Source organism: Rhinopithecus bieti, unplaced genomic scaffold (genome assembly GCF_001698545.2).
Source record: "Rhinopithecus bieti isolate Rb0 unplaced genomic scaffold, ASM169854v2 scaffold_6710, whole genome shotgun sequence".
In the NCBI taxonomy this organism is placed as follows: domain Eukaryota; kingdom Metazoa; phylum Chordata; class Mammalia; order Primates; family Cercopithecidae; genus Rhinopithecus; species Rhinopithecus bieti.
In genome coordinates, this window is record NW_016805362.1 from 2,764,966 (window position 1) to 2,791,827 (window position 26,862).

At 42.7% G+C, this 26,862-nt stretch overlaps 1 protein-coding gene across 2 annotated transcripts in view; it reads left to right on the forward strand.

Annotated features, from left to right (window-relative positions):
- Positions 1-10,836: 10,836 nt before the first annotated feature.
- MCMBP (minichromosome maintenance complex binding protein) overlaps positions 10,837-26,862 on the forward strand; it is a 49,580-nt gene continuing 33,554 nt past the window's right edge. For both annotated transcript variants that reach the window (XM_017872289.1, XM_017872290.1), the window contains exons 1-5: positions 10,837-11,187; positions 24,101-24,186; positions 24,790-24,930; positions 25,046-25,087; positions 26,520-26,621. In XM_017872289.1, the coding sequence (XP_017727778.1) occupies positions 24,856-24,930; positions 25,046-25,087; positions 26,520-26,621 (219 nt within the window). In that variant the 5' untranslated portion in view covers positions 10,837-11,187; positions 24,101-24,186; positions 24,790-24,855. The remainder of the gene's footprint in view (positions 11,188-24,100; positions 24,187-24,789; positions 24,931-25,045; positions 25,088-26,519; positions 26,622-26,862) is intronic.

Consider the following 26,862-nt stretch of genomic DNA (forward strand, 5'->3'; position numbering starts at 1 on the left):
CAGGGAGTGGTTTTTAGAAGCAGGACTAGCCTCAGATAAGAGAGGTGAGAGGAAGTTTGTCTGACAGGCATTAGGACCCAAGAGGCAAGAATCAGGATAGATAGGATAGATGGGTGCGTCTCGCTTGGGCGATGGGACTTTGGGAGTTCCGCTCATGGCTACAGGGTCAACCAACTTTTTGTCAGGACCCCAGGGCTGAAAGGCCTTCCTCTCTGTTGACCCTCAGCTCAGCCCGGAAGTACAGGAAAAGTGGAAGCTGGTTCCAGGCAAACCAGTGCTCCCAACTCCAAAGAGTTGGGGGTTGTTAGAGAGCCCTTTCCCAGAAAGCCTGACACCCATGTCTTTAGTCCGGCAGCCATGCTAGTTGCTTTTAACTGGCCAACAGGTGCCCAGTATTTAGCCCCCGAATTCTAAGGAAAAATAGGACAGTATAGCAAGGAAAAGGGGTCTGATGGTACTCACCACTTGGTGATTGTCCCTTCGTGGTCGCCAAGATGTGTCCAGAGTTGGTTCCTTCCGGTGGGTTCTTGGTCTCGCTGACTTCAAGAATGAAGCCATAGACCTTTGTGGTGTTACAGCTCTTAAAGGTGGCACAGACCCAACGAGTGAGTAGCAGCAAGATTTATTGTGCAGAGCAAAAGAACAAAGCTTCCACAGTATGGAAGGGGACCTAAGCGGGTTGCCGCTGCTGGCTGGGGGTGGCTAGCTTTTATTCCCTTATTTGTCCCCATCCATGTCCTGCTGATTGGTCCATTTTACAGAGTGCTGATTGGTCCACTTTACAGAGTGCTGATGGGTGCATTTACAATCCTTTAGCTAGCCACAGAGCGCTGATTGGTGCATTTACATTCCTTTAGCTAGACACAGGGCGCTGATTGGTGTGTTTCTACAGAGTGCTGATTGGTGTGTCAAAGATTTACATGTCCAAGTAGCAGAGGAAGGGTTTATAATTCCAAGCTTTCTAAAGTAACTGCTCTAAGGTATAGTAGGGGACAGTAAGCTACTTTAACAAAAGGACCCAAAAATGCAATGGCTCAAACAAGATAGAAGCTCAGTTCTCACTCTCATAAGAGTACATGTTGGTACCCAGCTTTCTGTCTTCAACATAGGGCTGCCAAGGCTGCTCTAGTTGTTGCCATCCAAGTTAGCAGGAAAGGTCAAAGCAGTTGAGGGCCAAATATTTCATCTTAACAAGTGGGGCAGAAGTTGCATCCCTTCTGTTCACATTCCATTGACGAGAACTTCCACAAAAGGCATGTCTAGGTGCACGAAGAGCTGGGAAATACAGTCTCCACCTGGGAAACTACATTCTAACTACATATAACTGTGGAGGAAGAAGATTTGGTGGGCAAATGACAATTGCTACCACAGTCTGCCCCTCTGGCTAGCAAATTCCCACCCTTCCCAGACATAGAACATATGTCTATGTCCCTTCCCAAGGGAGGCAACCACCTACATCCAACTTAAAATTCCAGGATCTTTAAGCATAGCTCAACCCTTTTGATTGCGTCCAAATGTGGCTCTTTATAGTCTAGTGAACCATGACTGTAAGATGCCCAATAGCCAATAGTGGAGCAAGAACCATGTAACTTCCATCAAGCCCCCACTGGAAAAAAAAGGAGGAATGGAAAACACAGCAATCACTTTCACAGAAATGATTGAATCCTGACAGGCATGAATTGGAAATGCGCCCTGCTCTCAGAGTGGAAAATTTTCATGGTTAGTCTGGCTGCCTCGGGTATGTTAATAACTCCCCAGCCCGCTGGAAATAACTCCTCAGTCTACAGTCGTCTGAGGCACTGGCTTTGCCCTCAGGAAGTACTATGATTTAGATGTTTGTCCCCTCCAAATCTTGTGTTGAAATATGATTCCCAATGTTGGAGGTGGGGCCTGGTGGGAGGTATTTGGGTCATGGGGGCAGATCCCTCATGGATGTCTTGGTGCTGTCCTCACAACAATAATGAGTTTTCATTCTAAGTTCAGGCAAGATCTGGTCATTTAAAAGATTATGGTACCTGCCCCCCTCTCTTGCTCTCACTTTTGCCATGTGATGCACCTGCCCCCCTTCACCTTCTTCCATGATTGTGAGCTTCCTGAGGGCCTCAACAGAAGCAGATGCCAGCACCATGTTTCCTGTACAGCCTGCAGAACTGTGAGACAATTAAACCTCTTTTCTTCATAAATGACCCAACCTCATGTATTTATAGCGACACAAAATGTGAACTAACACAGGGAGATATCTCCTGATCCATGATCTTCCTTGGCCATATCTAATGTGACATTAGGGGGTCAGGTGCGGTGGTTCATGCCTGTAATCCCAATACTTTGGGAGGTTGAGGCAGGAGGATCACTTGAGCCCAGGAGTTCACAACCAGCCTGGGCAACATGGCAAGACCCTGTCTCTACTCAAAATAAAATAAAATAAAATAAAATAAATAAAATAAAATAAAATACCAGGCATGGTGGTGCATCCCTGTGGTCCCAGCTACTTTGGAGACTGAAGCAGGATAATCAGTTGGGCCTGGGAGGTCAAAGCTGCTGTGAGCTGTGATTGCACCACTGCACTCCAGCCTGGATGACAGAGTGAGACCCTGTCTCAAAAAAAAATTTTTTTAAGTGGCATCAGGGCCAGGCATGGTGGCTAACACCTATAATCCAACACTTTGGGAAGCCAAGGTGAGCAGATCATTTGAGGTCAGGAGTTCAAGACCAGCCTGGTCAACATAGTGAAACCCCATCTTTACTAAAAATACAAAAATTAGCCAGGCATGGTGGCACATGCCTGTAGTCCCAGCTACTTGTGGCTGAGGCAGGAGAATCACTTGAACCTGGGAGGTGGAAGTTGCAGTGAGCTGAGATCATGCCACTGCACTCCAGCCTGGGCAACAGAGCAAGACTCTACCTCAAAAAAAAACGGGGGAGGGGCATTGGGAAGCATGTCTGTCCCTCTTTGGTGGGCTGTACAGCTTTGACAGCCCATTTCTTGCTGGTAAAAGTTTGAGGCCTAAGACTTGCTTTTGAGGCCTGTATAAGTTCCTAGGTTGTTTGTTGTTGTTGTTTGTTTTCTGAGACAGGATCTTGCTCTGTCACCCAGGCTGCAGTACAGTGGCATGATCACGGCTCACTGCAGCCTCAACCTCCCAGACCTAAGCGATCCTTTCACCTCAGCCTCCTGAGTAGCTGGACCACAGGCCTGTGCCACCATGCCTGGCTCGTTTATTTCATTTTAATTTTTGTAGAGATGGGATCTCCCTATGTTGCCTGGGCTGGACAGTTGCTGGTGTTTTCAGGCCCTACTCCTGGTATTTTATTTCCAGTCAGTTCCAAATTCTTTACTTCCTTGTCTGATTCAAGCTTATTTTTCAGCCTAATTGGGGTTGCCTTGAAGTGATTTGAAATAGGCTCCCGTAGGAGAGGACCATCCTTGATTTGAACTTTGCCGTAAGGCTGGATTCTTCTGATTACCCAAGAAGTCTCAAAGCACCCTTGAAAACAGTTTTCAGCAAAAAATTTTACCTCCTATGATTTGAATATTGAATTGGTTGGCATTTCCAGCCTTGTAAAGTCCCAATATCTCTTGTGCTGTCCAATGTGGTGGTCTCTAGCCACCCGTGTCTGGTGAGCACTAGACATATGACTATCTGAACTGAGAAGTGCTATAAGTATAAAATACATACAGGATTTCAAAGACTACAGGAAACAAAGTAAAATACCTTATTAATAATATTTGTATTGATTCTTTTTTCAAATTGTATTATTTTTGACATGCTGGGTTAAATATACTACTAAAATTAATTTATGGCTGGGCGTGGTGGCTCACACCTGTAATCCCAACACTTTGGGAGGTCAAGATGGGTGGATCACCCCGACTCTTCTAAAAATACAAAAATTAGCCAGGCGTGGTAGCACGTGCCTATAATCCCAGCTACTCGGGAGGCTGAGGCAGGAGAATCACTTAAACCCAGGAGGCGGAGGTTGCAGTGAGCTGAGATCACACCACTGCACTCCAGCCTGGGTGACAGAGCAAGACTCCGTCTCAAAAAATAAAAAAATTAAACATTAATTTACCTATTTATTTTTACTTTTTAAAGTATGACTGCTGACAACTTTTAAATTACATACATGGCTCGCACAATATTTCTAAGAGAAGTACATATACAAACAGACAATGGTCAGATTATATTTAATTTTTATTTTTTTAGACAGGGGCTCATTCTGTCACCCAAGCTGAAGTGCAGTGGCACAATTACAGCTCACTGCAGCCTCAACCTCCTGGGCTCAATTGATCCTCCCACCTCACCCCCAAGTAGCTATAGCTACAGGCACACACCAACTAATTATTGTATTATTGTTACAGACGACGGAGTTTCAGCACTTTGCCCAAGCTGGTCTCGAACTCCTGGGCTCAAGCAATTCACCCACCTTGGACTCCCAAAGTGCTGGGATTACAGGCATGAGCCACTGTGCCCAGCAGTCAGACTATAGTTAACAATAAAACTCTGACCCACAACCTCTGCAGCAATTAGACCAGAAATGTTGTAACTTGGTCAATGCCATCTTCCCAATTTTTCCTACTCCCAAAAAACAAAAACAGTTCAGGAATCCCCGCTACCTTTTTCTGTTCTGAGAAAGGGTTAATTGCAAAGGACCACTTTGCTCTTGCGTATTCCGACATAAGACCTGCCTCCACCCTTCCTCAATGATTCCTTTGTTTTTATAAAGCCCCAAATATTAACCCTCCTGTTAGCGATGTTCATGAATGGATGCTCTCCCGCTTGCAACAGTCTGAATCAAATCATCCCCTTATTTTTCTGGAGCATTCTGCTTTCATGTATCACCACCCATTATCTGACCACGAAATTAGAGCCACATTATTTTCTGTTTGTTATGATAGCACCCCACTTCTGATACGAATTTCTGAACTAATAAGAGCAAATGCTGGCAGCTATATAAAGAGACCTCAGACTGCAATGTTCACATAAAAATCCAAGGCGTCTTTAAGCAGGTCATTCTAGTTATCACCCTCTCATGTATCAGGAAGGACGAAAAAACATGCAGGGCCAATTTTTTTTCCATAAAAAATGGAAGTTCGGCTGGGCACAGTGGCTCACATCTGTAATCCCAGCGCTTTGGGAGGCCATGGCAGGAGAATTGCTTGAGCCCAGGAGTTCGAGACCAGTCTGGGCAACATGAGAAGATACTGTCTCTATAAAAAAAGAAATAGAAGTGGAAGTTCCAAACATCTCACTCACTCATGAGTTCATTGGTAAGAACTTAATCACACAGCCTTATCTGGCTGCAAAGAAGTCTGGGAAATGTGGTCCCTTGCTGGGAAACCAACCTCAGCTACATGTCTACAGCTGAGAAATGCAGTTCTTCACTGGGCAACCTATCTATAACTATGGAAGAGGAGGAGAACAGATTTTTTTTTTGAGGTCTTAATAAAAAGAAGAAAGAGGAAAAAAAAAGATAATCTTTAAGGTAATGGTGGTAGAAGATCCTAGGAAGACAATTTTGGACCAGAAGTAAAAGGCAGCAAGTCCAGGCTGGAATAGGTCAAAAGACTCTGGAAAAGATGTCCAAGAAAATGAAGTAGTGTATCTAAGTATCTGATGTGTCTAAATATCTAGAGATGATATTTAGGCAGTTTATAGAAAGTTGGCATTATTCATTCAGCAACTATTTATTGAGCATCTATTATATGTGAGGCACTATTCTAGGTGCTGGGAAACAAAACAGCATACAAATACCAAAATCATTGCTTCAGGGATCTTATAACCGAGTGGAAATCTAGTTGGTATTGCATTTTTGATAAGTACACAGAAAACTGGCAAATGTTTACCCCATTTACCCCAACCTGGAGGCAACTACTTTCACCTCTTTCAGCTGGTTCTTTCAGCATTGCTCTATTCCTAAATTAACACGATTCCATTACCACTTGTGATTTTCCCTTTTTTCCTCCATTGCATTATCTGTTGAGTTTTCAAATGAAAGATTAGGATTTTGCTCTTTTTTTATCTTCTTGGTCATCATCACATATGTGAGTCCTTCACCTCCCCACCAGCCTCCCAAAATAGTTAATTATAAAGTTGGTTAGATCAATGTTCAAATTGTAACTTGATTGTGACTATGTAAACACTTTCAATAGCAAGTCATATACTAAATTGTAGCTATTTCGGTTTTCATGTACAGGTTTTTGTTTTTGTAGTCTTAAAGCTTACAAAATCTTTCCCCGACAATTTTCACCTTACTGTTATTTATCTTTCAAATTCTAGTGTAAATGTCACATTTTCAGAGAAGCCCTGAAGCATCCTTTTCTCCTACCCACAACTCTTCCCCATTCCCTTGTTTTAGAAAATTTTGTGCTGCCATAACATTGCCACAAACTGGGTAATTTATAAAGAAAATTGATTGACTGGGCGTGGTGGCTCACACCTGCAATCCCAGCATTTTGGGAGGCTGAGGCAGGTGGACCACCTGGGGTCAGGAGTTTGAGACCAGCCTGACCAACATGGAGAAACCCCATCCCTACTGAAAACACAAAATTAGCCAGCCGTGGTGGCACATGCCTGTAATCCCAGCTGAGGCAGGAGAATCGCTTGAATCTGGGAGGCAGAGGTTGCGGTGAGCCGAGATCGTGCCACTGCACTCCAGCCTGGGCAACAAGAGCAAAACTCCCTCTCAAAAAAGGATAAAATACATACATACATACATACATACATACATATATATATAAATACATAAATGTATTTCTTACATTTATGTAAGAGGCTGGGAAGTTCAATATCAAGGTGCTGGCATCTGACAACGGCTTTCTTGCTGCATCATCATAAGGCAAACGGAAAGAGGGTGAGAGAAGGTGAAAGAAAGAGAGCATAAGCAAAAGCATGCATGTGTGTGTGTGTGCGTGTGTGCGTCCCTGCACACACATCGGAAGAAAGAGCCAAACTCACTTTTATAACCAACCTACTCCTGCAATAGTGACATTAATCCCTTCATAAGGGCCCTGCCCCCATAAAGGTCCTACTTCTCAGCACTGTTGCATTGGGGATTAAGTTTCCAACACACAAACTCTGGGGCACACATTCAACCCTTAGCATTCCCTCACTAGAACAGGTACACCTCTGTTTATTCCTCTTATAAATCTTCACCTATTCTTGCCTAGCACCTATTGTGAGTAATTAGTAATAAGTCTTCTACTAGGCTGTATGTTCCATGAGGGCAGAGATGGAATCTTTTTTTTCACCCCAGTATTTCCAGGGCTCTCTCAGGAATTTTTTGTTTGTTATGGTTTTTGAGATCGCGCCACTGCACTCCAGCCTGGGCGACAGAGCGAGACTTCGTCTCAAAAAAAAACAGGCTTGGGTCAGGGCAGAAGTGTGGTTACTGATAGTGGGAAAAAAGAAATCTTGCCATAGAGACAGACCTTCATGAACCCTCCCCTGGCCTTTTACATTTTCATAACTACTTATCATTATTATTGTCATTGTTATTATTTTTAGAAATGGGTTGTTTTTATTTTTAGAAATGGGGTGTTCCTCTGTCTCCCAGGCCAGAGTGCAGTAGCGCGATCATAGTTCACTGTAACCTCGAACTGCTGGGCTCAAGTGATCCTCCCACCTCAGTCTCCCAAGTATCTGAGACTACAAGTGCACACCACCTCCCCCAGCTCCATAACTACTTAGTAGCAAAACATCTTGCCGCAGAAAAATTGGAGGGTTATTCGCATTATAAAATAATTACATTTCAGAAGGATCACAGTGTCTCCTTAAGTAAAATCCGAGCAATTTTTAAAAAAATAAATCACTAAATACGCTACCAAAGAAGAAACTAAAAGTTGAAGTATTCACAGAGATGGGATTCATGACTTGCTACCCCGAAATATGGCACCTTGGCATATTAAATATTTTAAGCTGAAGGAATTTGAGAAACAGCACGTGCAGGAATGGCTCCCTGGCCTTCCCCTGAAGCAGATTATAAGACCCTGCCATGAGAGCTGCCCTCCCTCCTCCTGGAGGACAGAAGCATCCTATCTTAAAGATGAAGGGACACAGGAATCTAACACACAGGCCTTGCTAAATTTCCCCTAGTTTGCTGGACTTCGCTCACATTCTTCCGTGACTCTCTTCATCAAACCTAGCATAAAAACACTTGGTTTTAACTGCTTCTTTGGATCTTAATTTCCTTATGAAGGCTCCCATTTCTTGTAAAACGTACATGAAATGAAGTGCATATTTTTCTCTTGTTAATCTATCTTTTTTTACAGGGGTCCAATGTAGAATCTAGAAGAGCAGATGGAAAAAATATTTTTCCTCCCTTATACTAGCCGCTGCTGAGTTGGTATCAAACTGCAATTTAGATAGAGTAAATTTGAATTTACAATGATTTAAGAGCAGACATTTCTATATCATACATTTAATTTGCCTGTTACTGGCCATGAAGCAAAAATATGGGATTTCCCCATTTGATGCCATGGTCTTGGCAACCCTGTCCCCTAAATGAATGAATGGAATGGTGGTAATGTCCTGGATTTGAAACTCAAGTTTTCTCAACTTACCCAAACTCACAAGAACCAGATATACAGTTTAGTGTGTCAATTAATTACCTTACACTAAAAAATACAAACTACTCGTTTTTGCCCTGAAGTCAACCAGAATGTCACTCCAAAATGTGCCACTTTGGCATAAGGATTATTTTAATATTATTAATTTAATTATGGTAGTATTATCTTGATAATTGAAAAGCAGATCCAGACAGTCCCCAACTTAACGATAGTTTGACAAGATTTTTTGACTTTATGATGGTGTGAAAACAGCATGCATTCAGTAGAAACCATACTTCAATTACCCATACAGCCATTCTGTTTTTAACTTTCAGTACAGTATTCAATAAATTGCATGAGATATACAACATTTTATTATAAAACGGGCTTCGTGTTAGATGCTTTTGCCCAATGTAAATATTCTGAGCACGTTTGCAGTAGCCCATTGATGTTTGACAGGTTCCGTGTATTAAACACATTTTCAACTAATGATACTTTCTTTTTTTCTTTTTTTTTTTTTTTTGAGACGCATTCTCGCTCTGTCGCCAGGCCGGAGTGCAGTGGCGTGATCTCGGCTCACTGCAACCTCCGCCTCCTGGGTTGAAGTGATTCTCCTGCCTCAGCCTCCAGAGTAGCTGGGACCACAGGCGCATGCCACCACGCCCAGCTAATTTTTGTATTTTTAGTAGGGATGGGGTTTCACCATGTTGGCCAGGATGGTCTCCATTTCTTGGCCTTGTGATCTGACTGCCTTGGCCTCCCAAAGTGTTGGGATTACAGGCGTGAGCCACCGCGCTGGGCCTCAACTAATGACATTTTCAATTTACAATGGGTTTATTGGGATGTAACTCCATCATAAGTAGAATAAGCAGAGGAGCATCTGTACAAAACAAGCTCCCTACCCTTCCACTAGTGCCTAAAAGCAGGACATTTTCAAAAGTGTCCCACCTCATCTCTCTCTACCAGGGACAGAAGTTAATCACCAGAGACAACTTTAGACCCTTATCAGCCAGAGATGGCACTAGAAGAACCTACGTAACACACTTCACTCACTACCTGTAACTACCATTAGTTTCTCATGTCTCTACCTTCCCACTCTGCTGCTTTTGGAAACCTCAAACTGCTTTCGTCATTTCTCCACAAAGTTGTTGTTCTTCACTGTAAATGCTACATAATCCCCCATTCTAAGCCACCTCTTCGAGTTACTCTTCCTTGAGTTTTGCCCATATAAGATGTACATGTTACTAAATTTTTCTCTTGCCAATCCGTGCTTTGTGATAAGGGCTCCAGTGGAGAACCTAGAAAGGTAGGATTTTTCAAGCAGGACTTGAGACGCGGGTTCCGTTCTTTTCCTTCGGCTCCTCACTTTGTAGATTGCATTCAGGTCATTCCCCTCCCGTTACCATGCCCTTTTTTCATTGAGTAGATATATCTGATGGGCCTGGGGTTTTCTTAGGTACATTCCAGGCCCAGGGGAAACAGAGTTTCTTTTTTTTTTTTTTTTAATAGGACAGCCTCCTGAACCAGAAGTTCAGAGCGACTCCCACAGTTTCACTCCTGAACTTGGGTATTTTCCCCAAAAGCTGCTATAGTCGGTCTTCGTAGCTTCCTTCTCCAGGGTATCCCGGCGGCGCGCAGCGCAGGCGCCTCGCCCCGCTCCCTGCCGGCGGCTGCCAGCTTCCAGACAGAGGCCGACCCGGTGTTCGCAGCCAGGGCGCAGGCCAGGTCTGCCGAGTTTAGAGCCCCCGCCCCTCGGTAAGGAACCATCTCTGTGCCACAGGGTCTGACGCGACTGCAGAAGGAGCGCGGGGTCCTCTGAGGTTCCCCTTCTCTAAATGTGCACCTTCCTCAGGGAGACCTTGTGCAGCTGAGGGAAAGTCACCACTCAGGGTTTCGGGCCAGGGGCCCAGATAAAAGAGCTGCCATCAGCTAAAAAAGAAAAAAGCACGAAGAGGATTCCGCCCACTAATTTTGCCCAGAGATGACTCTGAGGTCTCTGAGTTTATGCTTTTCAGCTGTTGTGCAAAGACTCGCTTTGCGCTCTTATAAGCCCACTATGGGAGCTCCCGCTACACGCCGGCACATGGGGACAAACGACAACGCGCCGCCCTTGGAACACAACGCCTGGCCTGCGCTGCGCAGCCTCCAGCGGCTCTGCGTGCCCTTCCTTTTGCCCGTCTCCAAGATGGCGGCGCCGCCACCGCCCCGGCCCGCCCCTCCTCCTCGCCCCGCAGAGCCGCGCCGCGCCGCGCCGCGCGCTTCCCGCCGCCGGCTTCTCCGCGCGAGCTCCACCCAGGTCCGCAGCAGCGCGGCTCCGCGGCGGCTGTTTTCCCCCGCCATTGTGCGAACTGAAGCTAGGGGCCCGTACGCCCCGGGCTGCCCCATCGCCAGCTAGCTCCTCGGCCGAGCCCCAGCCGCAGCCGACGCTCCCCTGAGGCGCGGGAGCCCGCGCCCCGCCGCTCCTGTGCGTGGGGAGGCGCGAGCGGGAGCGGCGAGCCGCCGAGAGGAGCTGGGCGCCGGCCGGCCGCGCTCTGGCCCGGGGATCGCCTCAGCCGGTCCACGCCGGCCCGGCGCCTGGCGAGATGCCGTGTGGGGGAGGATTGGCCCTTCAGCCACCCCGCTGGGCATCGTGCAGGGCTTCTTCGGTGAGTGGCGGCGGCCCGGGGGGGCGGGCCGGGCGGGCCAGCCGAGTTTGCCGAGACCCGCGGCTGGGCCCCGCCGCGCGGCCCCCACGCGGTACCACCTCGAGGGTTCGCGCGGCCCGAGACGGCGCCCCGGGGCCTGCACCAGCCCCGGCTGGGACAGCCTCTCCCCTGGTCGCAGCAGGTAGGGGTAGGAGTCGGGCCGCAGGTACCTCCCACCTGCCCGAGTCGCAGCTCGCGAGCAGCCAAGGTGAAGTCGTGGGGCGCGGGCTGTGATTGACTGTCTCGCTCCCAGCCTGTGGCAGGGTCAGGGTCCCGGGCGCAACAAGCTCGGGGAGGTCCTCGAACCCTGGGGAGGGCCCGCAGAGCCGCGGGGAGGGAAACCACTTTGCCTGTGGGAAGCCCGCAGGATATTTCAAAACTTCCGGTGCGTCGGGGAGTGCTCGCTTGCACAGAAGTTGTTTCTAACTCCTATGTTACCCTCATTCTCTCTCTCAGAGATAAGATTTAATGTTCATAGCTTAGTTTTCCTGTTGGGATGACTTTAGAATCCATCTAGTCTGGATTTGCTCCTGTGCCAGAGCCAGTAAGAAATATTGAGCTACTTGAGTTTGTACATGGGGCTGAGAACGCTGCAGGCGAGCTTAGTAAATTTTGGTTGCGATTGCTGTTGCTACTTTACTGCGAAGGGTATACAAAGAAAAATTTATATTTGTTATCGGTAACTGGGCATTTTGACAACCGTTCCATCCCCCAGTGTCTTTTGCACGTAATGAGTGGTGGAGTCAGACCCAACTAGAAATCACTGTGGATGGCAACACCTGACTTGTCTGGAATTAAGTTAGAGTTGTAGAGCGGCCTTAGCTTATTGAAAAAACATCTTGGGGTACTAGGGAGAAAAGGCAATAGGAAGCTAAATCATCCTCAGCAGCCAAAACCGACGGCACACAATGTATGGTATTTCTTATAGAAGGGCCTCTTGTGCTCAGGAAGTCCTTATTAATTTACCTATAATTTTAATTAGTTTAGTTATCTGGCTTCCTAGGCTGAAACTAAAGGCATTACGTTAGAAGAAAGCCTGGTAGACGTCCGGACTTAGCCAGTGAACACTGACAGCCTGATGAAGAAATTTAAAACTACCTTCATACTTCAAAAAACAAACAAAAAAAGGCGAATTCACTATATAGCAGTCAAGGGTGCTTTGAGGAAGGGGCATGTATTTCTCCACTAAATCCTAGTAATTTATCTTCATAATAATCCTAGAACTGATAATCGATGCTCAAGATAATGGCCCCAAGATGTCAAGTGAAGATTCAATTGTAGCATTGGTTTAAGAGGGTGCAGATGCATAGATACTTTTAGCAAAATCCTTCCAAAGTAAAAAGTTTCCGTGCTTAAAGGGTTAAATTTCAGTTACTAATATTAGAAAGTTTGTTTATGAGAAATACTCTATACTCTGATTTTGCTGGATAAATGAGATGATTTCATATTTGATAGAGATTTGAATGTATTTGTGTCAAGTTTTGTCTGCTAAGTGTATGATCCTAAGGGACACATCTCATCATAGTACAGGAAGGATGTAACTTAGATATAAAATAATAGCTTTAGAGTATTTTTTAAATTCTGTGGATTGTTGTGGGAACTTGAAGTTTGTTGATGTGCTTCTCCCAGAATGTCTTGTTCCCATGTATGTTGTGTCTTACAGAAAAATCATAATGTGTTTGTAGAAGCTATCACTGTGATTATATTGCATACCTTTATCATAACAGCGTTACAAGTATGTTTGTGTGATAACGTACAGGCACTTTTTGGTTTGATAGGAAATTGTTTTCCCCCCAAATAGGTAATGCATACGTATTGTACAAAAAGAAAAAAAACAGTTAAGTAACATATCGCAGAAAAGGAAAGATCTTTAAAGATCCTTCATCTTCAAGATAACCACTGGTTCGTGGTTGTGTAGTTTATTTTCTCTGCATATATTTAGACAGTTTTTTTAAACTGAAAAGTTAAGTTTGGTTGTGTGGTTGTGTGTTTTATTTTGAAATATGCATTTCTTTTTCTTTTTCTTTTTTTTTTGAGACAGTCTCGCACTGTTTCCCAGGCTGGAGTGCAGTAGCATGATCTCGGCTCACTGCAGCCTCCACCTCCCGGGTTCAAGCGAGTAGCTGGGACTACAGGCACGCGCCACCACGCCCGGCTCATTTTTGTATTTTTAGTAGAGATAGGGTTTCACAATGTTGGCCAGGATGGTCTCGATCTCTTGATCTCGTGATCCGCCTGCCTGGGCTTCTCAAAGTGCTGGGGTTACAGGCGTGAGCCGCTGTGCCCGGCAGCCTGAGTTTTTCCCTTTCTAACTGTCCTTGTCATATAGTGTTGTATAAACTTATTAACCCTGTCATATGTTTTAAGTTAGATGTCACAATAATCTAGAGTGTGCTGTCCAGGGCAGTAGCCATGTGTGGCTATTTAAACGTAAATTAATTAAAATTACACAAAATTAAAAATTCAGCTCCTGGGTGTTACCTCATTTCAAGTGCTCAGTAGCTACATGTGGATAGGGGGTATTGTATTAGCACAGATCTAGAAATTCCTAACATCAGGAAGTTCTGTGTACCTATGTACAGCGCTCATCCAGAGTACACCACTTTTTAACACGTGATGCTAGTTATTTTGGATAAACAGCTAATCACTCTCTTTCAGGATCTGAATTTGGTCACTGTGTCTTATCCATTCTAGGGGGGTGTGTGTGTGTGTGTGTGTGTGTGTGTGTGTGTGTGTGTGTGATGGAGTTTCGTTCTTGTCATCCAGGCTGGAGTGCAACAGTGTGATCTTGGCTCACTGCAACCTCTGCCTCCCAGGTTCAAGCAATTCTGCCTCAGCCTCCGGAGTAGCTGGGATTACAAGCATCTGCCACCATGCCCAGCTAATTTTCTTTTTCTTTTTTTTTTTTTTTTTCTGTTTTTTTGAGACTGAGTCTCGCTCTGTCGCCCAGGCTAGGGTGCAGTGTTACAATTTTGGCTCACTGCAGCTCTTGCCTCCTGGGTTCAAGCAATTCTCCTGCCTCAGCCTCCCGAGTAGCTGGGATTGCAGGTGCATGCCCCCATGCCCAGCTAATTTTTGTATTTTTAGTTAAGACGGTTACACTATGTTGACCAGGCTGGTCTTGAACTCCTGACCTAGTGATCCACCCACCTCGGCCTCCCAAAGTGCTGGGATTACAGGCGTGAGCCACCGTGCCTGGCCCAGACCCTCATCTCCAATGCTACTGTCATAATTAAGGCCATTGTAGTCTCTTTCCTGGATGCTGGAACAGCCCTGTAACTGGTTTCTTGCCTCCAGTCTTGCTTCTCTTCCACCTTCCACACTGGAACCAAGTCCTTCAGTGACTTCTTGTTACCCTTACTATCTGATCCAGGCCTTTTAAAGTGGTTTATGAGGCCCTTGTTGGCTCCACCCTTGCCTTGCTCTCAGACTTTATCACTGCGTGCCCCCTCCTCATACTCTCCATCCCAGCCGCACTGAACCTTCTTTCAGTTCTTTGATTTTGAACCTGTGTCTAGGCCTTTTGCGTCTGCTATTTCTTGTGCCTGATTCCCCCTCTGATCCCATGTCCACTTTTCTGGCTAAGTCTTACTTTTCCTTTGGGAACCTAAGTTAGGTACTAGAGTAGGGTACCCCTGCTCCACGGTACTGCAGGATCCTATTATACATGTCTTTGAAAAATAGTGTGTAAAGCGCATTGTTGAAATTCCTTATTTCAGAAGTTCCTTTGCTGGATTTTGACCCTGCGAATTCGGGCCTGTATCTGCATTACTCACCACTGTATCCCAATTTCCTAGAATATGCCTTGTACATTGAAAGTGCTCAGTGGACACTTGTTGAACAAAAGCAGTGGAAAGACTGATTAATCAGAAATGTTGTTAATTGAAATGGCTAGTGAGATCACAAATCTCAAAATTTTTCTTTTCTTTTTTTTTTTGGAGTCAGAGTCTTGCTCTGTTTCCCAGGCTGGAGTGCAGTGGCGCGATCTCAGCTCACTGCAACCTCAGCCTCCTGAGTTCAAGCCATTCTCATGCCTCAGCCTCTCAAGTAGCTGGGATTACAAGCGTGCACCACCATGCCCGGCTAATTTTTATATTTTTAGTAGAAGACGGGATTTTGCCATGTTGGCCAGGCTGGTCTCGAACTCCTGGCCTCAAGTGATCCATCCCTCCCCCGCCCCCTTGGCCTCGCAAAGTGCTATGATAACAGGCGTGAGCCTCTGTGCCCAGCCTCTTTAGCTGTTTTCCCTTCAATTATTGGTTAGACCAAGATCATTATTCTGGTTATATTTAAGGTTCTTTGGTTGTATCTAACAGAACTAGACTAGCTCAGGCAAAAAAAAGCAGTGTTAGGTGGATGGGGACAGAGCAGACTATTTTATCACTAGTGTTTTAGAGAATTTAAAGCAATAATAAAATGAACTAAAAGTTAGTTGGTCTGCTTTTTATTATCACCATGAATCTAAGCAGACAATCCATACCCTTATTGTCTGTACCCACCTTGGACCTCTCCTACCACTCTGTCCTTGGTAGGCCACTGAAAAAAGTTAATTTATATTAAGGCTATAAAACCCAACAGCAGGGAGAGTGGTTGGGTATTCGAAGAGACTGAGTGGAATCAGGAACTGGAAAGCTAGCAGGAATCCAAGCAATCAGTATTTCTCTCTTGGGCTACATTCATCTCTGCACACTTTCTCTTTCTCTACTCCATGTCTCCCAAATTTACTTGTTCTCAGTTCCAACCCACGCTAGCTAGCATCTTTATTTTCAGGCATAGAAAATCTGATTGACACAACATGGAGTCAAGAATCCATTCACTCAGGGATCAGTCATCTGTGGCCATGGCACAGAGTTAGATGGGACAGTCGTGACTATTATCCACACCTCAACAGTGGGGGCGTTCTCAGAGAAGAATAGCTCTGGCAGCCATGGCAAATGGCATACGTAGGAGTTTTTAAGTTATAATAACTTACACATGGTTTTAAAAATTCAACATGATGGTATGAACTGAGTGAAATATGTACTCCCTCCATTGAAGTAACCACTTTTTTTTTTTTTGAGACAGAGTCTCGCTGTGTCACCCAGGCTAGAGTGCAGTGATGCGATCTCAGCTCACTGCAACCTCCGCCTCCCAGGTTCAAGCAGTTCTACTGCCTCAGCCTCCTGAGTAGCTGGGACTACAGGTGCCCATCACCACACCCTGCTAACTTTTTGTGTTTTCGTAGAGACGGTGTTTCACTGTATTGCTCAGGCTGGTCCAAAAATTTTTTTTCTTTGAAATATAATTCACATAACAAAATTTACTATTTTAAAATGTACAATTTAATTTTTTTAACTGTATTCATAATGATGTTGTGCAACAGTCATCACCACTATTTTTTTCTTTGTCTTTTTTGTTTTCTTTTTCTTTTTTTGAGACAGAGTCTCACTCTATTGCCCAGGCTGGAGTGGAGTGGCGCAGTCTTAGCTCACTGCAACCCCTGCCTACCGGGTTCAAGCGATTCTCCCGCCTCAGCCTCCCAAGTAGCTGGGATTACAGGCATGCACCACCATTTCCGGCTAATTTTTTTGTTTTTAGTAGAGATGGAGTTTTACTACGTTGGTCAGGCTGCTCTTGAACTCCTGATCTCAGGTGATCCACACGCCTTGGCCTAGCAAAGTGTTGGGATTACAGGCGTGAGCCACCACGCCCGGCCGCCACTATCATTTTCATCACTCCAAAAAGAAACCCCATACCTTTAGCAGTCTCTCCCATTTCTTCCCCTCTTCCATCCTCTGGCAACAACTATACTTCTGCCCATGGATTTACCTATTCTGGACGTTTCGTGTAGATGAAGTTATACAACATGTGGCCTTTGGGCTCTGGCTTCTTTTCATTTACCATGATATTTTCATGGTTCATCCATGTCATAGTATGAATCAGTACTGCATTCCTTATTTTATGTATCTATCTATCTATCTATCTATCTATCTATCTATCTATCTATTTTTAAGTGACAGAGGGCTCACGGCAGCCTTGAACTTCCAGTCTCAAGTGATCCTGCAGCCTCAGCTTCCCGAGTAGCTGGGACTACAGGCATGTATTACCACACCCAGCTAATTTTAAATCATTTTTTGTAGATTTGGGGTCTCACTATGTTGCCCAGGCTCCACTCACACTGCCTCGGCCTCCCGAAGTGCTGGGATTACAGATGTGAGGCACTGTACCCAGTCTGCTTTCCTTTTTATGACTGAAAATAACATGCCATTGTGTGTCTATACTGCATTTTGTTTATCCACATATTTGCTGGTGGACGCTTGGGTTATTTCCTGCCTGTTGTAAATAGTGCTGCTATAAACATTCATGTACAAGCTTTTGTATGAATAAATTTTTTGGTTCTTTCCCAGATATACCTAGGGATGGAATTGCAAGGTCATATGATAGTTTTATATTTAACTTTTTGAGGAACTGCTGAACTTTTCCACAGTGGTTGCACCATTTTACTTCCTGGGTTCAAGCAATTCTCATTCCTCAGCCTCCCAAGTAGCTGGGATTACTGGTACCCGCCACTAAGCCCAGCTAACTTTTGTATTTTTAGTAGAGATGAGGTTTCACCATGTTGGCCAGGCTGGTCTCAAACTACTGACCTCAGGTAATCTGCCTGCTTTGGCCTCCCTAAATGCTGGGATAACAGGCGTGAGCCACCATACCCGGCCTAAAATGCTTTTTTTTTTTTTTTTTTTTTTTTTTTTTTTGAGGCGGAGTCTCGCTCTGTCGCCCGGACTGGAGTGCAGTGGCCAGATCTCAGCTCACTGCAAGCTCCGCCTCCCGGGTTTACGCCATTCTCCTGCCTCAGCCTCCCGAGTAGCTGGGACTACAGGCCCCCCACCTCGCCCGGCTAGTTTTGTATTTTAGTAGAGACGGGGTTTCACCATGTTAGCCAGGATGGTCTCGATCTCCTGACTTCGTGATCCGCCCGTCTCGTCCTCCCAAAGTGCTGGGATTACAGGCTTGAGCCACCGCGCCCGGCCCCTAAAATGCTTTTAAGAAAAGTTGTGTGAGAAGAGAACAAGAGGCACATTATATAATGTTAAAACAGTCAGTTCACCAAGAAGACCTAACTATATATGCACCAAGCAACAGAGCTTCAAAATATATGAAGCAAAAACCATCAGAAGTAAAAGAGGAAATAGACAAATCTGCAATTATAGTTAGATATTTTACTACTCCTCTCTCAGTACTTGACAGAATAGTGGATAGAAAATCAAAAAGAATACTGAACAACACAAAACTGCACAACACTGTCAACCGAGTAGATCTAATTGACTTTTGTCTGCCTGATGACAGCGGAATACACATTCTTTTCAAATGCTTTTTAAGTGCGCATGAAGCATTCACCAAGATAAACCATATTCTGGGTCATAAACCAAATAGTAAACTTTATATATAAAAGAACACTTCTAAACAATCCGTGGATTAAAATTCTCAAAGAAAAGCTTTAAATATTGTGAACTAAACCAAAATGAAAACTCAGCATATCAAAATTTGTGGGATACAGCCAAAGATGTGCTTAGATGCATTAACTGACTTTATTAGAAGAGAAAGTTTCAAGTGAATAATTTAAGCTTCCACCTGTGAAACTAGAAATGAAGAGCAAAATAAACCCAAATTAAACAGAAGAAAGAAATAATAGAGAACAAAAATCTGAGAAATAGAAAACGGGAGAAAAAAAAGAAAAAAATCAGTGAAACTCAAAGCTCTTTCAAAAAAAATCAATAAAATTGTAAACCTCTAGCAAGACTGGCAAGAAAAAAAGGAAAACAAATTACCAATATTAGAAAAGAAAAAAAGGAAGACAAATTACCAATATTAGAAAAGAAAGAGGAGATACCACCGTAGACTATACAGGCATGAAAAGGATAATACAAACAGCTTTGCATATATAAATTCATCAACTTCAATGAAATGGACCAGTTCCTCAAAAACCACTGTATTAGTTTTCTATTTCTCCTATAACAAATTACAAATGTAGTGACTTTATTTTATTTTATTTTTTTTTGAGACGGAGTCTCGCTCTGTCACCCAGGCTGGAGTGCTGTGACTGGATCTCAGCTCACTGCAAGCTCCACCTCCCGGGTTCACGCCATTCTCCTGCCTCAGCCTCCCGGGTAGCTGGGACTACAGGCGCCGCCACCTCGCCCGGCTAGTTTTTTGTAGTTTTAGTAGAGACGGGGTTTCACAGTTTTAGCCAGGATGATCTCGATCTCCTGACCTCGTGATCCGCCCGTCTCGGCCTCCCAAAGTGCTGGGATTACAGGCTTGAGCCACCGCGCCCGGCCAAATGTAGGGATTTTAAAACAAAGGGTTTTTATTTACAGTCCTGGAGACAGAAGTCTGACATGGGTCTTACTGGGATGAAATCAAATTGTTGACAGGACTTGCATTCCATTGTGGAGGCTTTAGGAGAGAATCTGTTCCTTGTCTTTTCCTACATCTAGAGTCTGCCCACATTTCTTGGCTTGTGGCCCCCTTCCATTTTCAAAGACAACAAGTTGAGTTGTTCTCACATCTTACTCTAACTTCCTCTTTGGCAGCATCCTTCCACATTTAAGGACCCTTGTGATTACATTGAACCCACCCAGATAATTTTGCTTTTTTAAGTTCAGCTGATTATTAACCTTAATTCCATCTGCTACCTTAATTCCCATGTAACATATATTTACAAGTTCTGGAGATTAGGACATGCATATCTTGGTTGGGTGGTGGGGGGTGGCATTATTCTGCTGATCACAACCGTAAACTATCCAAACTCACCCAAGTAGGTAGCCAACTGTTCCCATGGCCCCATTTCTCTCTAGGCTCCCCCCAGAACTTCTGTTGTACTTTCTTACTGAATTTACCTACCTACTCTAGTTAACTCATATAAGTAGAATCATACAATATTTCACCTTTTATGTCTGGCTTATCTCACTTAGCATAATGTTTTCAAGGTTTGTTCCTGTTGTCCTCATTGCTTTTTTTCTTTCTTTCTTTTTTTTTTTTTTTGAGTCTGATCCTCACTCTGTCTCCCAGGCTGGAGTGCAGTGGTGCGATCTCAGCTCACTGAAACCTCCGCCTCCTGGGTTCAAGCGATTCTCCTGTCGCAGACTCCCGAGTAGCTGGGATTACAGGCATGTGCCACCACACCTGGCTAATTTTTGTATGTTTAGTAGAGACGGGGTTTCGCCATGTTGGCCAGGCTGGTCTCGAACTCCTGACCTCAGGTGATCTGCCCGCCTTGGCCTCCCAAAATGCTGGGATTACAGTGTGAGCCACCGCGCCCAGCCCTCGCTGCTTTTTAATTAAGATACAAAAGCTAATTCAAATGGAAAAAGGATATTCTTTTCCACAAAGACATGAACAATTCAACATTTACATGAAAAAATAAAACCTCAACCTATACCTCATATTTCATATAAAATTAAGTCAAAATGGATCATAGATCTAAGTATAAAACCTGAAACTATAAAACTTTTAGAAGAAAACAGATCTTTGTGACCTGGGGTTTGGCAATGAGTTCTTAAGACATGACACCAAAGGCATAGTGTATAAAACAGAAATTTGATAAATTGGGCTTCATCAAAATGAAAAACTTTTGCTCTGTAAAAAAAAAAAAATTCTGTTAGGAGCGTGAAAAGACAAGCTATACACTGGGATAATATATTTGAAAATCCAGTATCAGAAAAGAATCCAGAATATAAAAGAAAACACAGTGGTAATTTAAAACTCAATTTAAAAGGGGCAACAGATTTAAGTAGATTTAAATAGATATTTCACCAGAAAAGATACAAAGATGGCAAATATCCCCCTGAGAAGAGTTCAGCATTGTTAGCCATTAGGGACATGCAGATTTAAGCCATGGTATTACATATTGGAACAGCTAAAATTTAAAAATACATAGTGATAATACTAGTACTGGCAAGGATGCAAACAGCTGGATCTCTTAGCAAAACGGTGCAGCCACTCTGGAAGACAGGTAGAATCTTGATCATACATTTACTGTGTACTCAACTGTGTCATATCTAGATATTCATTCTAGAGAAATGAAAGCTCATGTTCACGTGAAAATCTGTAGATACGTGTTTTATAGTTTTGTTTATAGTTATCAAACCTGAAGACAATCTAAATGTCCTTCAGCAAGCAAATACATAAACAAATTGGTTGTTATTCACAGGAATAATAACAATGAAAAGAAATGAAGTGTTGATATACAGATGTGTTAGGGAGTCCCATAACCACCCATATGCTTGAAGATTTACTAAAAGGACTTACATGATTCGTTGTATAGTTGTATGCCTCCTAAGATTAATTGCAGCAATATAGTAAGGATACATAGTTGATCCTAAGGACACACATGGAGTCTGGAGGAATCCAGTGTCTTCATAATTTTTTCTTTCTGCGCGGTGGAGGGGGCAGGGGTAGGGGACAAAGCTTCACTCTTGTCGCCCAGGCTGGAGTGCTGTGGGGCAGTCTTGGCTCACTGCAACCTCCACCTCCCGGGTTTAAGCGATTCTCCTGCCTCAGCCTCCCGAGTAGCTGGGATTATAGGCACACACCATCACGCCCAGCTGATTTTTGTATTTTTAGTAGAAAAGGGGTTTCACCATGTTGGCCAGACTTATCTCAAACTCCTGACCTCAGGTGATCCGCCCACCTCGGCCTTCCGAAGTGTTGGAATTACAGGTGTGAACCATCACGCCCAGCCAAGAGAATTTTTTTCATTTCAAGTGCAGAGGCAGGAAGATTGATCACTTGAGCCCAGGAGTTCGAGACCAACCTGGACAAGATAGGGAGACCTCGGTCTCTACAAAGAGACTTAAAAATTAGCCAGGCATGATGGTACGTGCCTGTGGTCCTAGCTGTTTAGGAGACTGAGGCCAGAGGATCACTTGAGCCCAGGAAATTAAGTTTGCAGTGAGCCAGGACCACACCCCTGTACTCCATCCTGGGTGACAGAGCAACACAACACCCTGTCTGAAAAAAGAAAATTGTATTTATATACATTCCGGTAACTTAGAAATAACTTGCTGCTCCCCAGTCACTGCTTGATGTAGCTTTACTATTTGTTATGTGGTATTCTCAGATTTTTTACACAATTGCAGGCAAAATAGTTGGTGTAGCAGTCATGGCTGTGTCTTTTGTTTAAACATCCATTTTGACTACAAGCAAAAATACCCACTTATCTTTTACCCAATTCACTGTATTTAGTAGAGCAGCGATTCTTAAACTTCAGTGTGCATTATAGTCAGTCACCTAGAGGGCTTTTTAAAACATGAATTGGTAGGCCCCACCCCTAAGAGTTTCTGATTCTGTGGTTTGGGGTTGGGCTGAATAATTTGCATTTCTAGTAAGTACTCAGGTGATGCTAATGATGCTGGTCAGGGCACCAACTTTGAGGACCAGTTTGTTAGTGGATTTAACGCCTGCACATTAGAATCACCTGCAGAGTCCCCATCCCTACTTCTTTTTCAGAACTGGCTCTTGTCCAGTTAAGTAAATGTGTTTGGAAGTCCTGCTCAAACATGGTGTTAGGATTTTATGGTCCTTTTCAACAGATGCAGCTCCATAACAAGTGTAGACTTTTTATTTTTTACTCCCAGTCTTCATAACACTTGTGTGATGAATATAAATGGTGGCAGGAGTGGCCAGCTGTGTGGTTTGGTGGTTTTAGTTCACATAAATCTGTATTCCGTCAATAGCTCACTTTTTGGTCTTGGCCAGTTCCCATAAGTGCCTCCTGTACATGGCTTGTTAATTTTAAGAACTAAATAGTAACTACACAGTAGAGAAACTGACTGTCACTTTGGGTGATCAAAATTAACATCACCAATGAAGGGAAGATGAGCATCATGTCTTTTCAGACACCTGGAAGGACAAACATCACTTGTACAGCAGTTTGACAACATCATTTAAACAGCAGTTTGGTTATACTTGATTGGAAACCGATCATAAGGGAACCGACAGATCCAGATTGAGAAGCATTCGGTTTTTTAAAAAGGACCTTATTCTTAAATAGCAATATCATAAAATATAAAGTTTGCAGAACTATTCCATATTTAAAGGAGATTAAAGAGATCTGATAGCTAAATGCAAAAGTGATCCTAAGCTGGGTCCTGTACTGAAGGGGAAAAAGTACTGTAGAGGATAGTATTGGGTGATATGACAAATTGGAATATAGATGGTAGACCAGATAAAAAGTATTGTGTCAATTTTGAATTTCCTGAGGTTGATAACAGTACGGTAGTTAGTACTGTTCCTTAGGAGAGACACTGATAATATTTGGAGGCAAAAATACCTGATAGTGCAACTTAATCTTAAATGAGTCAGAAAAATATAAGAGATGGAGCAGATGATGAGCAAATGGGGCAGGGATACAGGTGTTCTTTCCAGCTTTTTCAAATCTGGAATTATTCCCAAATGAAGTTATAAACAAAAAATTTCAGCTCTATTTCAGGATAGTTGTAAAGATAAACAAAAAACTATATAAAAATGTATTAAAAGAACAGAGTGCTTTACAAGCAGTGGCTCAAATGCTGCTGAATCTAGGTGGCCTTGTATCACATTCTGTAGGTGTCCCCAGCTACACTGTGGGTGCCAGAGAGCCTGCAGGAGGTCAGCATCCTCCTGATTTGTAACTGTCCCTCCCCCCGCTCAGTACAGCTTCTTGAATGTGTCTTGTGTAGTGCTTCAGACACACTGAAATATAAAATTTATCCTATCTAAAATTCATTCTATCATAGTAGCAAATTTTAGTTTGTTTTCTGCTGGCTAAACTATTGTGTGACTCACCTGATCATAGTCTCTTGTTATATATTGCATGTACATTTTAGCTTTGAAAAGTATATTTCTCTTTCAGCCCAAAATGGAGTTAATCCTGACTGGGAGAAGAAAGTAATTGAATATTTTAAGGAAAAGCTGAAGGAAAATAATGCTCCTAAGTGGGTAAGCTTATTGCTATTTTCCAGGGAGAAGGTTGGACAGACTACAAAGTTTCTCTTAGTAGAGTAAACAAGTAACACACATGTAATTTAAAAATATGTAAATTAATGTGTACTTCTGCTTCAAGCACATTTGTATTAAAAGATTTTGGTCTTTTCTAATTAAGTTTAAGCAAATAAATACTTATACATTATGCCTCTAGGTGGCAGTAACTGACTGTGTTACTTCCTGAGACACATCTTTAGTTGCAAGAGCGTCAGTTACCTTTGTTTTATTACCTTCATTTTAAAAGAATTGGCACGTGCTAGTTTTAAGAGAAGAGCTCAACAAAGTAAATGCCTTTTTGATCATTGAAAAGTGTTCTGAATTAAAAGCATTTTTTAGCATTCTTTTTACATTATGGTCAAGTGTTATCTAAAACTTGGAAGAAATGGAAGAGAAGTTGGGTTCCAGCAATTATGTTGACCATTGAGATCATTTGGCTCCCTGACGAGGCATGGGGGTGTGTGTGTTTAACAATTTCGAGTCTGGACATAAAGTTTGTGTATACTTAATGTTGTATAGACAGGATATTTAGTTGACTTAACTTGATTATTTTCCTTTAAGGTACCATCACTGAACGAAGTTCCCCTTCATTATTTGAAACCTAATAGTTTTGTGAAATTTCGTTGCATGATTCAGGATATGTTTGACCCTGAGTTTTACATGGGAGTTTATGAAACGGTTAACCAAAACACAAAAGCACATGTAAGTATTGCTGTTTTCATGAATTTGTGGTATTAATTTTGTCGTTGTACTGTTTGTGGTAGTTTTGGTTCTGATATATTGATATAGTTCTGTTTTTCTATGTTTTGGGTCATAGGTTCTTCATTTTGGAAAATATAGAGATGTAGCAGAGTGTGGGGTATGTATCTTTAATATATATGAAACATTTTCAGTAAGAATTTTTTCCTAAACAGAGAATTTGTTTAGCAAATCTTAAATTTATTTATCTTGTGTATAAGTTACAAGATATCACGTGAAATGTTTTCCTTGTTTGACTTTATTTAGGAGTTTGATGTGACTTTTTTTAATCCTCCAGAGATCTTTTAGAAGGGGAAATACTGTTAATGCCAAAATTAATTCCTCTCTCCAATATCTGTATATAATATATGTAAAACAAAATACCCTAGGGTGCAAAATTAAGTCGTTTTTAATTCCTTCAAAGACAAAGCCAGTGGTAATTCCACTGTTTCTTTCATAGAAAACTGTCAGAATTGGCCTATAATACAGAAATTTAATGAAATACTCATTCCTAGGTAGCTCCGAGATGAGATTCAAAAGTCATATATTATTCCCTAGGAAAGGCATATTCTCTTTCATATATACTTAGAAAACTCTTAAGAAGTGGAAAGGACCCAAGAGACATCAACTTTGAGCCTAATACATACAAGCAAGGATTTTTTGTTTGCTTTTCTCTCTAGGCCCAAGGTACCTTTTTCCTAGAATGAGTCTTTTATTTATGACTCTTGAGCAACATATGTACCAACTCTCTGTTAGCCTTTGGTGGTGTCACACATGGACAGCCTCCTCATCTATTTTATTGACCCGTTTCCAGATGCTGGAATTACTGAGTTACATTAATACTCAGCTTTGTCTAGTATACAGTAATGTAATATATTAGCCCAATGTGTTAGGGTTCCTTAAACGAGGGATACCGTAATCATTAATATAGTTGATCCATTAGGCTTGGCACAGTATTTATTTTATGGAAACACTCTAAAAGAAAAACAGACCTGAAGCTCATCATGTGTAAGATTACATAAATCTGTCTTTCAAATGAGTTCATTACTCTGATTGTCAGAAGTTACATTTTGTTTAATATAATTTTGCGGTAACCTTCCAAATTAGGGCAGTTTTTCTGTCCAGATCTGCCTACTGAACTAGAATATTTAATTAGCAACACTGTAGTGAATTAACGGACTGATATTGGGGTTTGATAAATCAGTTTCCTAAGGTTTGGGTAAGCCGAGAGTTAGACTCCAAGAATATAAAAAGGCCTAGATAAGCTCATAAAAGTAAGGTTCTAGATCCACAAAGCAGAGAACTAGACCCAGATTATAAGTCACTCCACAGAGGTCCCATTTTTCTGGATTTGAGGGAGGAAGTGTTTGATGACTGTATTTGAAGTGATTTTGTATCAGTTTTCTTTTAAAAAGTGATAGTTTGGAATTAGTTACTTGTTAACTCTGTAAAATATTTGCTGTGGTGCTATGTGAAAATGTGGTTGCTAATTTTAAAATAAATTCTGTGGTGTTTTAAATAAATTTTAAAATACTTTTTTATGTATATCACAGCCTCAACAAGAACTTGATTTAAACTCTCCACGAAATACCACTTTGGAAAGACAGACTTTCTATTGTGTTCCAGTGCCTGGGGAATCTACGTGGGTAAAAGAAATATCCTTTATTTGAACTTTCTTACTGTGTTGATGGTTTCTGAAAACTTAGCCTTTAATTATTCTTCCTTTGCAAAGCTTGGCTTTATTTCAATACAATGTGTTTCATTTGTTCTAACTGAGAAAACCCATAAAACAGGCTAAGTATGTGTCACCGAAGAATGCTAAAATTACAGTACCTTTCTGTAGTGAAATACTGTTAAAAAGATTGAGGTAATTTTTTTTTTTTTTTTTTTTTTTTT